This window comes from Cryptomeria japonica, chromosome 2 (genome assembly GCF_030272615.1).
Source record: "Cryptomeria japonica chromosome 2, Sugi_1.0, whole genome shotgun sequence".
Classification (NCBI taxonomy): Eukaryota; Viridiplantae; Streptophyta; class Pinopsida; order Cupressales; family Cupressaceae; genus Cryptomeria; species Cryptomeria japonica.
This window is the reverse complement of record NC_081406.1, coordinates 471,054,103-471,070,056: the sequence shown is the minus strand read 5'-3', so window position 1 is coordinate 471,070,056 and position 15,954 is coordinate 471,054,103. Positions and strand designations below refer to the sequence as shown.

Sequence of the window (15,954 nt, the reverse complement as noted above, 5' to 3'; positions counted from 1 at the left end):
TAGTGTTGCTGTTTATCTATGTTGGTAATGTTAAAATTAAATTTCCTTATACTTAGATAGGACTGTTATTTTCTAGGCAATTCCAGGGAAGGGACATTACATACATCTTCCTCTTTCCTCTCCTAAAGTAACTCAATTTTTCAGGCCTTGAACTAGAAGGTTCTACAGTATCTAAATGATGATGAATTGTTTCTTCAAAATTGTCTTCGTCCATCTCCATTGCATCAAATTCTGCTGCTCCTCTCTCCAATTCTGCAAGATCTTTTTCACTAAGGAGGAAATTGCTTACTTGGTCTTTTTCGATCTCCTATGCTTCTCTTCTCTACTTCTTCCAACCCTATTTAGCCATGTAAACTTGTTTTGGACAAGAAAGGCATTATGAAGTGAATTTTTTTAAAAAAAAAACCCAATTTTTAAGGCTGTTGGACATCCCAGCTAGATGCGAGAGTCCCGCTTCAGGACTTGCAAGTCTGAGTCTAGGACTCGGCTGAGTCTCATGCCAGGACTCAGTGAGTTTTGGCAGATACTCTTTGGGACTCGACTTGCGAGTCCTTGGCTAGTTGACTTAGTGCCTTAGGACTTGTGAGTCCTGTGAGTCTCTAGAAAAACTCGTGGAGTCCTCGAAACTATGATGGGGATCATCTATTTCTGTATTGTAAGATGAATTGGGTTATTTGGAGAAGATTCTTCTATGAAATGCAAGTTGGATGGCTTAGACTGGAGTTAGTAAGGAATTGGATATTTCCATGGTTAAAAACACTTGAGAGTGGGGTTTTCAAATCCCTCTCAATGATAATTTTCATCCACTATAGTTCAAAATCTATGACTGGAAGGAATCACACAATCTTAGGGAGAAGGAAAATTTGGTGTGGAAAATATGGAGGAAGACAAAGGCATATCACAAGTAGTTCATACTTGGAAGCCAATTTCAAATAAGCCATTTGGAGTTGATTGGAAAATTCTATAAAGATGGAACCTAATTAAAACATTAGGGAATGGGTTTGTTTGGAATAGGCTGAAAATTCCTAATAATGCATGGAAGAAACCTTCTAGAGATTGGGTTAAACTCAATTTTGTGAGCATTGCAAAACAAAATCTAGGATTAGGAGGGATTTATTAATGTCGAGAGGCATTCTACAATGGAAGCAAGGGGTAGAGTGTAATGTAAAGATGGAACCTAATTAAGACATCGGGGAATGGGTTTGTTTGGAATAGGTTGAAAAATCCTAAGAATGCATGGAAGAAACCTTCTAGAGATTGTGTTAAGCTCAATTTTGCTGGCATTGCAAAACAAAATCTAGGAATAGGAGTGATTTATTAATGTCGAGAGGCATTCTACAATGGAAGCAAGGGGTAGAGTGTAATGGCATGAGTGTGTTGATGTTAACAAAAATTCTTATCTTTTAGCTTAAATTTGACAACCTGTTACATGTCAAAATATTAATATTAATTATAAACATAATATTCTCAAAATAAACACCACATAAAATGTCCTCATAAAAATTATGTTTTAGATAGATGTATAAATATAAAATAAAAATAGATATATTTAAAAAAAAATAATCTACCATTTCATAATTGCAATGTATAGCAAAATATTTTTAGAAAATTATTAGTAGACATTAAGAATAATCAATTCAATTAAAAAATATATTTTATAATTATTTTTTTTGGTAAATTAATAGCTGCTATGGTGCAACATCCATTGTATTGATATCAGAAAATAAACTTTACATCTTATGCATCATCTCACCTGTCTACCCACCTATTAGGGGTAGAGCCCAGTATCACTATAGTGTCCAAAATTGGGGCCCATAGTGTGAATATACCCATATCTACCCATCCATTAGCCAAGGGCGAAGCCTTGCTGTATTACAGGGTTGAAATGGTGTCACCCCCTCCAAAATGGTGACACTAGAGAGTTTCAAAAAACATTTTGTTTGACTTTAACAGTCCCATTCTAGAGTACAAACACCAGTATATATCCTATTGTTACTCAGGAAAACTATACACAAAAAGGAGAGCAAACCCTTCTCATGGCACCTTCGGCTTCCTCCTTTCCTTGGCATGAGTTTTGACCAGGCATTTTGGCTGCAATCTTCATGGGCCAGAAACTCAGCAACTCAAAGGGGGTCTTCCTCCTTGCCGTCGTCCACCACCTCTTTTATCATAGTGCCAAATTCAGTCTCCTCATCATCGCTTTCCAAGCCCTCGCTTTGCAGATAATTCTTCACCCAATCACCACCTTCATTCAGCATTATTCCCATTAGTTTCTTAAGGAACACAAGATTTTTGGCAATGGACGACTTCCTACCCTCAAACAACACCGGATCTGTGGTATTGACCAAGGGCAATTTTGTCACCTCTTTCCCCTGCCTTTGGACCACATGGTAATCTTGAGGGAGAGGAATCCGCTTCTCCTCGTCTGTATTCTCTAGGACGTTGTCAATATCGCCTAAGTATGGGTTCTTCAAAACCTTTTGACATAAAATCCTCACCCCCGCCTTCGTTTCTCCCATTCCCAGGACGACCACCAGAAAACATGGTGTAGATATAACTGTTAACATGGTTCATGTGACATGCCTTCAAAAATTCGTCCCCAAGAATTGTCTCCACTGCATGGATGACCAGGGAGCGAGAGGAATTGAGGATGGTTTTGAGTCTCTTCTCAAAAACCTTATCCAAAAAAGACATCTGACGATTGTTGGAGACTAACCTAATGGGTATATCCATTATTGAAGGCTAATGATACAACTTTCAAACCAACATGCTTGAGTCACCAGTAGCCGCTGAAGGGTATAAATAATATTGAGCAATCTGTCATCAAATATTGGTAGCCACATTCTCATATGCCCTTACCATAATGTCACCTTAGTTTGGCCATGACATTTCAAATCCACTCAAATCTGCTTGTGAGATGGGTAATTAATGTCTTGTTAATGAATCACACGCATAGGTTTATGCTCCATGTCTAGAAATGATGTTTGTAGCCCAAAGGCTACGTTGGCCACTGACATGTCATACCTGATCTCTCGGGAAACCTTCCGTTATGATCTGTCTCTTTAAAGATTGCAATGCCACTACAACATCAGTACACTGGCCTGCACGTGAAAAGAGATCCTCTGTCCTCTCTCTCTGCGCCAACGTAATTGGTAATGATGTGATGATAATATCCAGGGGCCCACCATCATTTCTCCTCCAATTCATCCTCAGACTTCGTGCCATTTTAGCCAGAAACTTTCTTTGTGGTGTGTTTGGCTAACTCATCAGCAAGTTCGTTCTTTTCACAGTAGACATGCGACAACTTGAAATCTACGAACATGCTAATGAGGTCGCAGATTGGCCTCAACCATCGGCCCAACTTCTAGTTTGGTATTGAATTCTGTTTGATGGCATTGACAGTGATCAGGGTATCTCCTTCAAGATGCAACTGCCTTGCATTTAGTTCCAGACCTAGCTTTAGGCCAAGTAGGGCCGCTCTGAACTTTGCAAGGTTGTTTGTGGTTTCCCCCAAGTGCTACAATCTTTCTGCTAGAATGTTTTCGTTGTGGTCACATGCAATACATCTAGCACCCCCAATCCCCAGGTTCCCCTTTGAAGTGCCATCAAAGTTAATCTTAATCCTCCCTTCATCCGGTGCCATCCATGTCACCCCAGCCAAGGGAATTAGAGGGATGAACATTTATAATTTTTTTAAATAATGATAAGAAATTAAAATTTTAAATATAAAAATATAGATGTAAATAATCGAATTTTAAAAATTAGAATAAAAATTTGTATTAGGAAAAAAGCGATGTAGATACAATATAATTTAGATGTTTTTGTATGTAGTAAATATAATTTAAAGTAAAATAAAATTAATTTAAGGTAAATAAAATAGCTCCAATTGATATCCCTTAGCATTTCTTTAGAATCTAGATAGATGTATTTAAGATATCTATACTAGTGGATATTATAGAAAACTCTATTTATGTTAATGTTAGTGTTAGCATTGGGGACAAACACAGACAAGGCACAAAAAAAAGGGTATTGAAGAAGAAATAATCCTAAGGAATAGGGATGTCAAAAAATACAGTTGGAAGGGGATTAAATGTAAAATTTTTAAGTAGTTGAACAGGGACATGCAATAGATTTTAAAAGAACATTTAGAAATTAAGATGGAAATGTAGAATTTCAAGATCTTAAACTGACATATTAGGACAGAAAATACATTGTAGCTGAAGTGATTTGTTGGGGTGTGGAAAAGTTGGACAAGATAGCTTATATTCATCCTTTCCCTTCCATGGTAATAAAGCTAAATCGAAGCAACTATGCCGTCTTCTGCTTTTCATTTAAAATTGGAACCGAGGATCCTAAAAAATAAGTACTTTGTGGATAAATTTTTTTCTCTGTATGCACTATGTTGTAACTTTCCATGATTGAATTAAAAAGGAGAATGATAGTAAATAAAAAAGTGTAATGGATAAACATTGGCAGCCACTGGCTATTGTTTCTACCAAATGTCTAGAAGTGGGAATATTGTTGCAGCTGATTGTTATATATGCAGAAAAGCAGGTCCCTTAGTTTAATTTTGAAATTCAAATAGTCTTCTTATTTTCCTAGTTTTATTAGTTAGCCAACCATGAGTTAGCATTTTTTAAACAAATTCTCCTGGCCTAGGTCCCTTAAGCTTAGATATTTTACCCCATGCCCCACGCCAAAAGAAAAACTCTCCATAAGAGCTGCATAGAAAAATCTAAGTTACTGAATCAGAATTGGATATGGGTGTGGGTATGTGGCTGCACTTAAATTTTTTTTTGGTGGGTATATATATTTGCAACTAAAAAATAGGTATCAAGTTTAATAAATCATATATCATACGTATGCTAAAGAAAAACTACCATAAATATTACAAGGAAAACCATATGCTAATATCTATACATAAAACTAAAATATTATATTATATATAAATTATAAATATCTGATATTAGTAATAATTTAAAATTATTTAAAATATTATCCTGATGCCCCTTTATAATGACAACTGGTGACATTTTAACTAAGTTTACAAATTATCTCTTTATTTCCTTAATCAATTAGCAAGGTCTGATCTTAAATAATAACATTGACATTAGCCATCAATGAATTTTTTGAAATATTTTAAATTAATATTTTTGGAAAGAGCATAATGTTACAAGAGGACTATAAAAATGCTAAGAAATAAATAAATAAGCATAATATATCAGACGATGTGTGGATTTAATTGATGATCGAATGCTTATTTGTCTGCCCCTACTATCAACTATTGAGGGGGCTGGGGCACCCTTTCTTTATTGGGCACCATCACCCGTGTTTCAGCTTCAAGGTACCCATCCACCTCATGAAAAAGGGGCGACTCCTTTGCAGTTGGCTGTGCCTTGGCCAACACTGTTGCCTGTATTTGTTCAACACAGGAAATGTGTTTCAGGATAGTCATTTGGGGTTTCTGATTGGAAAAAAATCAAATGAAACATGTCTAAAATGTTGCCTTCTGCCGGAATCATTGTAAAAACGTTTTGGAAATGCCAAGTCCAACCTAGAATACCTAGAATCGTTCAGGTATGCAATCAACGACTCTATATGATCTTGATCTCAAAAACCAAACCTTGCTTGATCCTTCAGTCGATTTGAATCCAAATCTAATTTTGGGTGAATTGAGCAACACATGGTTTTTCTGCTGATTTGGTAGTTAGAGAAGAGTTGGTGGGTTTGGCACTTTGGTAAATCTACTGCATCTTGCTTAGTGAGCCAATCGCTGAATAGGATACTCTTAATTGATTTGTAATGTAGTTCTTCAGTTTGATTATGATCACTGACTATTTTTCTATTTTTTTTAAAAGAATATAGAACTATGTGATATATCATGTCATGACTCATTTAATGTTTTGAATTATTACCGAATTTTTTGTTTATTTTGGTTAGTTTTACAATTTTATGCATAAAACATGGATATTATGGTTAAGCACACAATTTGAAGTATTTTTTTATTATTTTTTTGCATGGATATACACAGTTTGTTCTGAACCTGGGTTTCTAATAAGATTTAAGAATTCCATATCCATGCTTGGACCAATACCCTGAATACTTAGATACAGGGAGACTTCGATAGCATGGAGGAATTTGAAATTGAAGATGGGAGACAAGTGAAGAAGAGGTACAAGTAGAACTAGTTCGAGTCCCACTAGATGAGCCACATTATTCATAGTCAAAGAGTGACATTGATTATTATGAGGCATTGGGTGTACATCACATGGAAGTAGATGAGTTGAAGGACTTGACAACAGTTGATGTTACATGCTAGCTATGTTTCTTTTTTCCAGTTTGTTGTTTTCATGCATACAAACATTGATTACATTGACTCTGCGTATTAGACTCTCGTACTAAATTGATGTTTTATCATTTATAAAAATTACGTGTTTAGAAATTTTTTATGTTTTATTCCTTTGCTGCTAACTCATTAGCTCATTCTGATTTGCAATCCTCGGCTTATGAAAAGCAACAAAAACATTCAATTTCCTGAGCTCATTCTTCTTCTTCTTCATCATCTTCAATGGCATTAGTCATTTCCGTGAAAGACTTTGCTGTTATTCTTGACTGCTATTGCATTTATTCTTGACTTGCAATTAGTCTTTCATATTCTTAGTGCTATTCTTGCTTGCTATTTCATTTATTCTTGCCTGCTATTGCATTTATTCTTGACTGGTATTGCAAGATAAAGAGAATCCATTAGATGATTTAAACTTAGTATAAAGTTCCAATTGTTGCAAGTTAAATTTTGAAACAATGATACTTGAACTTGATATTATCATTTTAATATTTTGATGTTGAACTTGAAGTATATGCTGCTATGATGGTATGACTATGAACTATGATCATGATGCTATGATTACAAGTTTATGGTGTTTTTGTTGTTTATATGATATTATGTTGCATTCTAGTCTTAATTCATGCTTATAGGCTGCATATATATATATATATACCCAAACCCCATTTCAAAATTTTGCCGTATCAGCGAACCGAACTTGAACCCGAACCCGAACCGGCAACTTAGGTTTCTCTCTGTTGAGCCGCAAACATGAGTATAAATGAGAGGAAAGATAAGATATTTATGAGAGAAAAGCATGAATTTCTTCCTTTTTTCCTTTGTTATTTGGTTCCTTTCGCTCATCAGTCTAGGTGGAATTCTTTGTACTCTGTTTACTCATTGAGAATGAGGAAGAGAGGAGTGACAAAGACAAGTTGGTTGTCTTTTTCTTGAAAATTAAGAGTGCAATTGATATAATTTTGCACTCCTATGGTACTTTTCCACTCATAAATGTTCATTATATAGAGAATGAGAGATTGGGAGAAACATACATATTAAAGTTTAGATATTTTTTCCCTCTCGTGAGAATGATTTCAGTTTGATTGAGTGGGAGGTAGTATTAGGCATGGAGCTGCCATCCTCAGTTTTAATTCAAATGCCTTAGAATGAACTTTGAATATTTAATTTGGCTTCAAGTGAATCCTCATTTTGGTTGTGAAAACCATTTTGAGTGGTACATAGAGGTTACAGAATGGGAATTGAGTGGTGGAACATACCCACTTATTTTCATCTGTCATTTGGAGGATTCATTGGGCCAGCAGAATCACATGTAGGTTGGATGTGACCATTGTAGTTGAATGTGATCACTGTGCAAACACACACCCAGGTTGGTGAATTGTGGTGTGAGCTCAATGAGCTTCCTTAGCGGTCAAGGCTGTAAGAGGACTGATGCAAGCGGTTGAGCTGTGTGTAATAAGCCTCCCTAATTTTTTTGGAATTTTCCGACTAAAAATAAGATTTGATGCAAAGTCCTTATCACTTTCTGATCACCCAATTCCCACAATGGGCAAGGTGAGAGCATATGGTGCATAGGACCAGACAACTATCTAAATGCAGCAACTTGGAAGGAAACACACTAGGTGGCAAGCCGACCAATCTCACTTCTTCAGTAGAGTGTGCTATGTATGATCTGAAAAGGAAACAACCTATTTGCTTATTCAATGGACTGTGGAGATACAATAAGCACAAGCACTTCCACTTATTCAGTGGTGAGTGCAATTGCAACAATTACAACTACGTCCACTTATTCAGTGGTGAGTGAATACAACACTTCCACCCGTTCAGTGAGGTAAGCAAATACATTACTTCTACTTGTTCAGTGGGGTGAGCAAATACAATACTTCCACTTATTTAGTGTGGTGAACAAATACATCAAAAAAAAGGAAAGAAACCACTGGCGGTACTACTGTCCAGGGTATTACAAAGTTAGCTCAAAAGATTTTCAAACATCATATAGGAAGTATGATTGCTGATATAAAAAAATGATAATTAATAAGACTGCTGCAACAAACCCAAATAAAACCATATAACATAAAATACTCAGCTCTTCAATGAAACAACAAAACGCCTTGTAAGGATGAAGTGTAATGCTGGTACAGGTCTGATAATATCTTGGTTGGTGCTGTATTTTTGATAAAACAGAACTGAAACACTGCTGGTAATGCTTAGAAAACTCTGAAAGGAAGCATACTAACACACCCACTTGCAAACTACTGGAAAGGCACACAAACTATCAAACACACCCAAGAAACACTGTCAAAGATGTCATAACAATTTGATAACCAATTTCAGATCAAAACTGAACTGTAATAATATATTGTGTTGCTGTTATTGTAGGTATAGCAGGTACATATCATTATGACTCACTATACAATCATTTTCCCACCAAATGAAGACTTGGAATTGTCAACTAGCTCATAAGGATGATGCAAGAGACTGATGTAGGTCTGATATCACTCTTTCTGCTGCTCAGAACACCGTTGTCACAAAAATCCAAGGTTACCAGGAGATGGGGGTACTCAGAGACACCAAATTGTTTATAGTATAATTTAATAATATTCAGAAAATAACACGACATAGAACTTTAAAAACAAGAATCTTTACATATAATAAATAAATTGTAAAATGTTATATATATGTATAAATATAATAATTTTTGTTATAGAATCTTACATATTATAAATAAATAATCTTAATAATATCTTATATATTTTTTATTATTTCTTTAAAATCCAACATCAAACAAATATTTGTACAAATAGAATTAATAAAAAATACTTATACAATACCTAAAATTAAAAACATAATATTTTTAATTTTTTTCTAATAAAAACATTCACTAAATAAATTTAGAAAATAATTTCATCTCCTCTTATTTGCTTACAAAAATAAAAAAGAACAAACCATGCAAACATTTGAAAATGAAGCAATTTGATTGAATAATCATACTACGTGATTGAAAGCTTAAATTAAGCAACAAAGAAAGCAGGCAGACAGGATGAATAAAGTATGTCATACTTAGGGTTTACGATTGATAAGCCTCACCAGCCTGCAGCAAAGCTTCAACGAGGAAGCTCTTGGTAATGCCGGATGGGAGGGCTCTCCACGGTGATGTCAGCGACGGGAGCCCAGGAGTAAAAAATCTGCCAAATTTTATTGCCGGAGACGTCAGGAGACTTGGAGTCATCGTGGAGACGTGGCGTCAGAGTACCCAGCAAACCTGGCAGTCTCCGGAGGCATTTCAGAGACCAGAGACACGTCCCAGGGGTCCGGAAATGCTCTCCTGATAACTATGCAAAAATCAGACTGATGCACTGCCAACAACTCACAAGAAACACTATCCACACAACACAACTATAGCCACTACCTAGATGCACTCCAACACGCCCCAACTGATCTCCAGCTGAAAATACACTCCAAGAATCCACAAAGTATACCCAAACACAAGAAACTATTTGAAAATCAGATTGCAATTAAAATTAGATTAGTTACGGGTCTGAAACTGAGTATTTTATTTATGATTACTGATACAAAGGTTCAAATTCCATTATAACTTGCCCAAACACCAAGATTCAATAATAATATAAAACTGATATAATTTTCAGTCATATATATGTCTGAAAATGACTTGGTACAGTAAGTTCCAAATTGTACGGCTCCCATAAATCATTATCAAACCTCCAAATACCTGATAGAAAGTGTACAACCTGCAAACATAGGCTGGTAGAAAAATATAACAGCGAGTTAAAAACCCTTTTTCCAGTCAAAATAAGTTTTTAGCAGCAGCACGACCCTCTAAGGAATGTATGGCCACCAAGGAATGAGAATCCCCGCTAAAGGGAACTGTCAAAATCTGCAAAATAACCCTTGCACACTAAATTTGTCAAGATTTAAAACACATAAAAAATCTCCATTAAAACACAACTGAGAAATAACTTAACCATGCAACACAAATTTAGAAAACTTCACTTTCAACACCAAGGCAATCTCTGAATAAAATTGCTCCAATAGATAATGAGCATTTTCATCTCTGAAACCAGTTAGGAGAGTTTCAGTCCCCGATACTGGTATTCCAAGAGGCTTTTTTGTCCTCAAGAAATATGAGAACTCAGTTTCTTACTTAGAGAGGAAAAAACAAATACAATATTCAGTCTAACCTTTTTTTCTCGATTCCTAACCTTCTTTTATTGCTTTTTTGCTACTTTTTTGAAAAAAAAACACTTTCTTCTTTTTTCATTGTTTTTTTTGGAAAAATGTTTGTTTTTTTGGAAGAAGTGCCTTTTGTTTTTTGTTGGTTTTGAAAAAGTCCCTTTTCCTTTTTCATTTCTTTTTTATTAATAATAAAATAAAATGACTTTTTGAGAACTTTTAATTAAATATTACTTTTAGTTCTCCATTTCAATGCCACTTTTTAAATAATAACCTTTAAGTCACTTGTACCCCATCCCTAGTGCTAGCACTTTTTGACCCTCTTTGCAAAACACTTTATGATGTAAGCCAACATTCTTTAAAATAAATAAATATATATAAGTTGCCTTTTATAAAATTAAAATCACCTTAGAACAACTTAAATTATTTATTTAATTGCTTTTATCCAAACATCCCAAAATTTTGGAAACATTAGAGCCTCTAAGGATGTTGGAGATCTTTAAGAACTGTGAAAGTCTCCCAGAATGTCGAAATTGCATCCGGGAAAAACCATTGGACTCCTCTTGGTCTTGTTGTGACCTTTTTCACACATCTCCCCATTGCAAATCGGGACCCCCAGTTTTTCGCTTTTAGGGTTTTTAGTCGCCAATCTTTGCAAGTCTAGAGTTAAGGGTTTTCAAAGAGTTTCCTAAAATTCTGGAGAGATATTAAGAACATCCTTTTGCCAGAACCCCCTGGCCTATTGGATTAGTGTTATGGTATCCGTAATGGAGTCCGTAGTGGAGTTTGGTTAGAGGAGCGTCTGAACTTTCTATTCACGCAAATGAGTTCGAGATCATCGTGCCGTATCTAAAACGCCAACATTTCCAGACGGTGTTAATGTAATTCATCTCCACGAATTCATTGTTGCGGAATCGCGATTAAATGGTTGTGGAATTTGGTCTACTGTCGGCATTGGTAGAATGTCGGGCTGAATAGTTGAGATTGCATTTTCGACAGAAGCAAGGAAGTGTGCGTGTCTTGTAACAGAGAACTGTGAAATAATCATCCAACGATATTTGGTGTGGAGAGGTAACATATCGTGGTGGAATCACCAGACGGTGTTTGGTTTACACACACAGGAATTAATTCCTTACTCCACCAGTATTTCCGGTTCAATACAAAAGACTCGATATCGAAATTTTATTCAAACAATGTGCCATCATGGAAGTATGGCTACCGACCACTGTTTGGCGTGGTATCATTCCTAGAGGTTACATGGTGTGAGTTCGACGTTCTGGAACTGGTGAATTCTCTGTAATTAACAATTGGCTTGCCATGTCATTTCCAGGTGCACTGTTAATATAAGATACTTCCAGAATGTTATTTCAATAATTGCAAGCTATTTTTGAATATGTTGAGAAAACGCCATGTTGGAATTAGTTTCAAGTTTGTTTTCCTTCTAAACAGTCTAAGTTCTGCTATAACTGTACAATAGGAGAAAGATTTAATTAGACTGAACCTGTGAATGGTATTCTGTGCATTTTTCCAACAAACGAATGTGTTTGAGACAAATTCTGAAATACTTATTAATCTGCAAAACAAATTCCAGTTGAGGAATTTTACACTGGTATCAAAGCTTTTGAATCCTGCCAGCTTGTAGGGTGTTATTGAGTTGAAAATTCATGAAAAATCTATGCACAACTGAGTATGCACCAGGGAAATTATAATTTTCGGAATACTAGGGCCTCGACAAAACAGATATCAAAACCCTCCTTTAGCACAAAGTAGTTCTTCTATTCAGTTTGAAATTGAGGACAACCATACTGAAACTGACGAAGAGATTATTTTTGAAACAAACAATATGGGGGAACCTGAAAACAATAGGGATCTCATAGCAGCTTTAATTAGAAGTCAACAAGATATGCAAGACAATGTTAACAGAATGACTAATTTAATGACCCAATTTATGGCACAAAATATTAATCAACATCAAAATAATGGTGGAAATAATCAACATCAAAATACTGGGGTAAATAATGGGGGTAGAGATGAGCATTCTGTTAATAATAGTCAGCCGGAAAGAACAGGAACAACCAGACCGTTTATGCCAACCTTTACTGCTAGGAATGTGCAACCAGAAAATGAACCGACAATTAGAGAATTACAGGATGAGATACACCATGATTGGTTATTATCAGGGGATGATTTTGGATCAACAATGACATTTAGAGAATACTTGGATGTCAGAATGAAACATAGGCCAAGAGGACAACGAGGGAACAACAATGAATTGCAAAGAAAAATTGGTAAAATGTCCATTCCTTATTTTGATGGGTCAGGTAAAACAACCGCTTGGGCTTGGGTGCAAAAATTAGACACATACTTCCAATTAAATCCTATGTTTGAAGATGAGGCAATTAAATATGCTGCATTGCATCTTGAAGGTGTAGCACATGAATGGTGGCATCATGGGCAAGTAACTTGGGTCATGATCTGATTGATACTTATGTTGAGTTTATTGAGAAACTTATAGATAGATTTGATTCTAAAGATCCCGAACTTCATCTTAAAGATTTGACTCAGCTTAAGCAAACTGGAACTGTTGAGCAATACATCTCTGAATCTGAAAGTTGGCAGTTTTAGTTACTGAGATTTCAGAGAGACAAAATTGTGATATTCATAGATGGATTGTCTGATTCACTCAAAGGTTGGGTTAAGTCCTTGAACCCTTCTACTTTACAAACAGCTATTAAAAGAGCAAGAGAATTGGAACCATCTTCAACAGGGAAATTTTTTAATAAAGGACCACCACCTAAACCCAAAAAAGACAAACAACCTTTCAATAAAGATAATTTCCCTAAAAACAAGTTAGATAAAGAAGAGAGGGATGAACTCAGAAGGAAAAAACTATGTTTCAGTTGTAGAGAATCATGGCAGCCAGGACATAGATGTTTGGGAAAGGGAAAAATTCATTACATTGAGGTTATGTCCGATAGTGACGATGAAGAGAATGTTGAACCTAACATAGAACTTGCACCACAGAACACAGAATCAGAGATAGGTACTAAACATGGAGAAGGGATAATAGCATCTATGATAGGAACACCACATTATAATATTTTCAGAGTTACAGGAGTTTTGAATGGTCAGCGTGTGGTTGTTATGCTTGATAGTGGTTCTACTCATAATTTTATAGATGCAACTCTTTTGGAAAAACGTGGATTGCAAACTGAAAAACATGAAGTTTTTGATGTTAGAGTAGCAGGTGGAACGAATTTGTCCAGTACTCATAAAGTTCCTAAATTGAGTATTACTCTTGGCAATTATACTGTTATTGATGATTTTTATAGGATCGATTTGACTGATACTAATGTTGTTTTGGGCATTCAATGGATGGAAACATTAGATGAGTACACTCAGAGTTTTAAAAGATTGGAATTTTCTTTTAAGATTGATGATAAGAAAGTAGTGCTTCGTGGTATGTCTAACAGTGGTCCCAGGATCGTTAGTGCTAAAAGAATGGAGGCTATTTTCAGACATGGAGATGTGGTATGGTCGGCACAATGTTTAATCTCTAACGAGGTATCAGGATTTGAATCTAAACATTATCAGGATGATTTGTTAAAAGTATTAGATTCACATAATCTGGTTTTCAGTGATATACCTCCAGAAGTCCCACCTGACAGAGGATTTGAACATACCATTGAATTAGAAGAAGGTGCCAAACCCGTTATCACAACTCCTTACAAACATCCTAAAACATTCAGGGATGAAATAGAAAAGGCAATTAAGGAATTGTTGGATATGGGGCATATCAGGCCTAGTTCTAGTCCTTTTGCATCATCAGTAGTACTGGTCAAAAAGAAGGATGGAACTCTTCGCATGTGTATTGACTACCATGCTCCTAACAAGAAGACAATAAAAAACAGGTATTCAATTCCTCGAATTGATGAGTTATTAGATGAATTACATGGTGCTGTTTATTTTTCTAAAATTGATTTGAGGTCAGGATATCATCAAATTAAGTTAAGAGATCAAGATATTCATAAAATTGCTTTTCGCTGTCATTATGGTCATTATGAATTCTTGGTTATGCGGTTTGGTTTAACAAATGCTTCGGCAACATTTCAGTCTTGTATGAATCATATCTTTAACAAACAGTTGAGGAAATTTTTGCTAGTTTTCTTTGATGATATATTGATTTACAACAAAACTTGGGAAGATCATTTGAAACACATTGATATAGTTCTTGGTATTATGGAATCTCAATCACTTTATGCAAAGGCTTCTAAATGTGAATTTGGAATGACATAAATTTTGTATTTATGGCATATGATCAGTGCTACAGGTGTACAGGTTCATCAGGAAAAGATAAGAGCCATTTTGGATTGGCCACCGCCACGAAATCTTACAGATTTACGAGGATTCTTTGGATTATGCAGTTATTACAAGAGATTTGTCAAAGGTTTTTCACAGCTTGGGGCACCATTGACATATCTTACCAAAAAGGGGGCATTCCGATGGACTGAGGAAGCACAACAAGTTTTGAGAAACTTAAAGAGGTAATGAGTTCTTGCCTAGTACTTGCACTTCCAGATTTTAATCAGCCTTTTGTCTTAGAATGTGATGCATTTGGTAAAGGAATAGGAGCAGTCTTAATGCAAAATAAACATCCTATAGCTTATGAAAGCAGGAAACTTAGTAATGTTGAGAGATTGTATTCTATTTATGACAAAGAAATGTTGGCAATCAAGCACGCATTGGCAAAATTTAGACAATATTTGGTTGGTGGCAAATTTGTAGTAAGAACTAACCATAACAGTTTGAGATATTTCTTGGGACAGAAAGATTTGAATGACAGGCAACAAAAATGGATCAGTAAGATCCAAGCTTATGATTTTGAAATTGAATATGTGAAAGGTAAAAACAATGTTGTTGCAGATGCATTATCTAGAAGACCTGAAATAAATGCATTATTTGTAGTAACAGCTGATTGGAAATCTTTATTGCTGGTTGAATATTCCAAGGATTCTTTTGCATGTGATTTGCTAGATGGTAATATACAAGATGATAAATATAAGGTTGTAAATGATGTTATCTATTACAAGGACAAGATTTACTTGATTCCAGGCTTGAAGTTGAAAGAGAAAATCCTCCAATCAATGCATGATATTCCTTTAGCAGGGCACCCCGGATACTTTAAAACTTATCGAAAGATAAGAGAAAGGTTCACTTGGAAAGGATTAAAAAAGATGTCCTTCAATATGTCAAAGAATGCACCACTTGCCAGCAAAATAAAGCCGAGCATACTTATCTTGCAGGTTTATTACAACCGCTGCCAATACCAGACAAAAATGGGAAAGTATATCAATGGATTTCATCACAAGTTTACCAAGATCCAAGGTAAAGATTGTATTTTTGTTGTGGTTGATAGATTAACA

General features: G+C 35.4%; 1 protein-coding gene across 5 annotated transcripts in view; it reads left to right on the top strand.

Moving 5' to 3' along the window:
* The window catches only part of LOC131051272 (serine acetyltransferase 2), a 155,562-nt gene that overhangs the window by 104,233 nt on the left and 35,375 nt on the right, over positions 1-15,954 (top strand). Inside the window, exon 7 of one of the 5 annotated variants that reach the window (XR_009107110.2) lies at positions 14,854-15,075. The exons of 3 other annotated variants lie outside the window; for them this stretch is intronic. Coding sequence is in view for 1 of the 2 variants with exons in the window: in XM_057986146.2 (XP_057842129.2) it covers positions 6,032-6,055 (24 nt within the window). In the remaining variant the exon portion in view is untranslated. Of the gene's footprint in view, positions 1-6,031; positions 6,261-14,853; positions 15,076-15,954 lie in introns of those variants that run through there. One more of the 5 variants, XM_057986146.2, reaches the window with a different exon arrangement.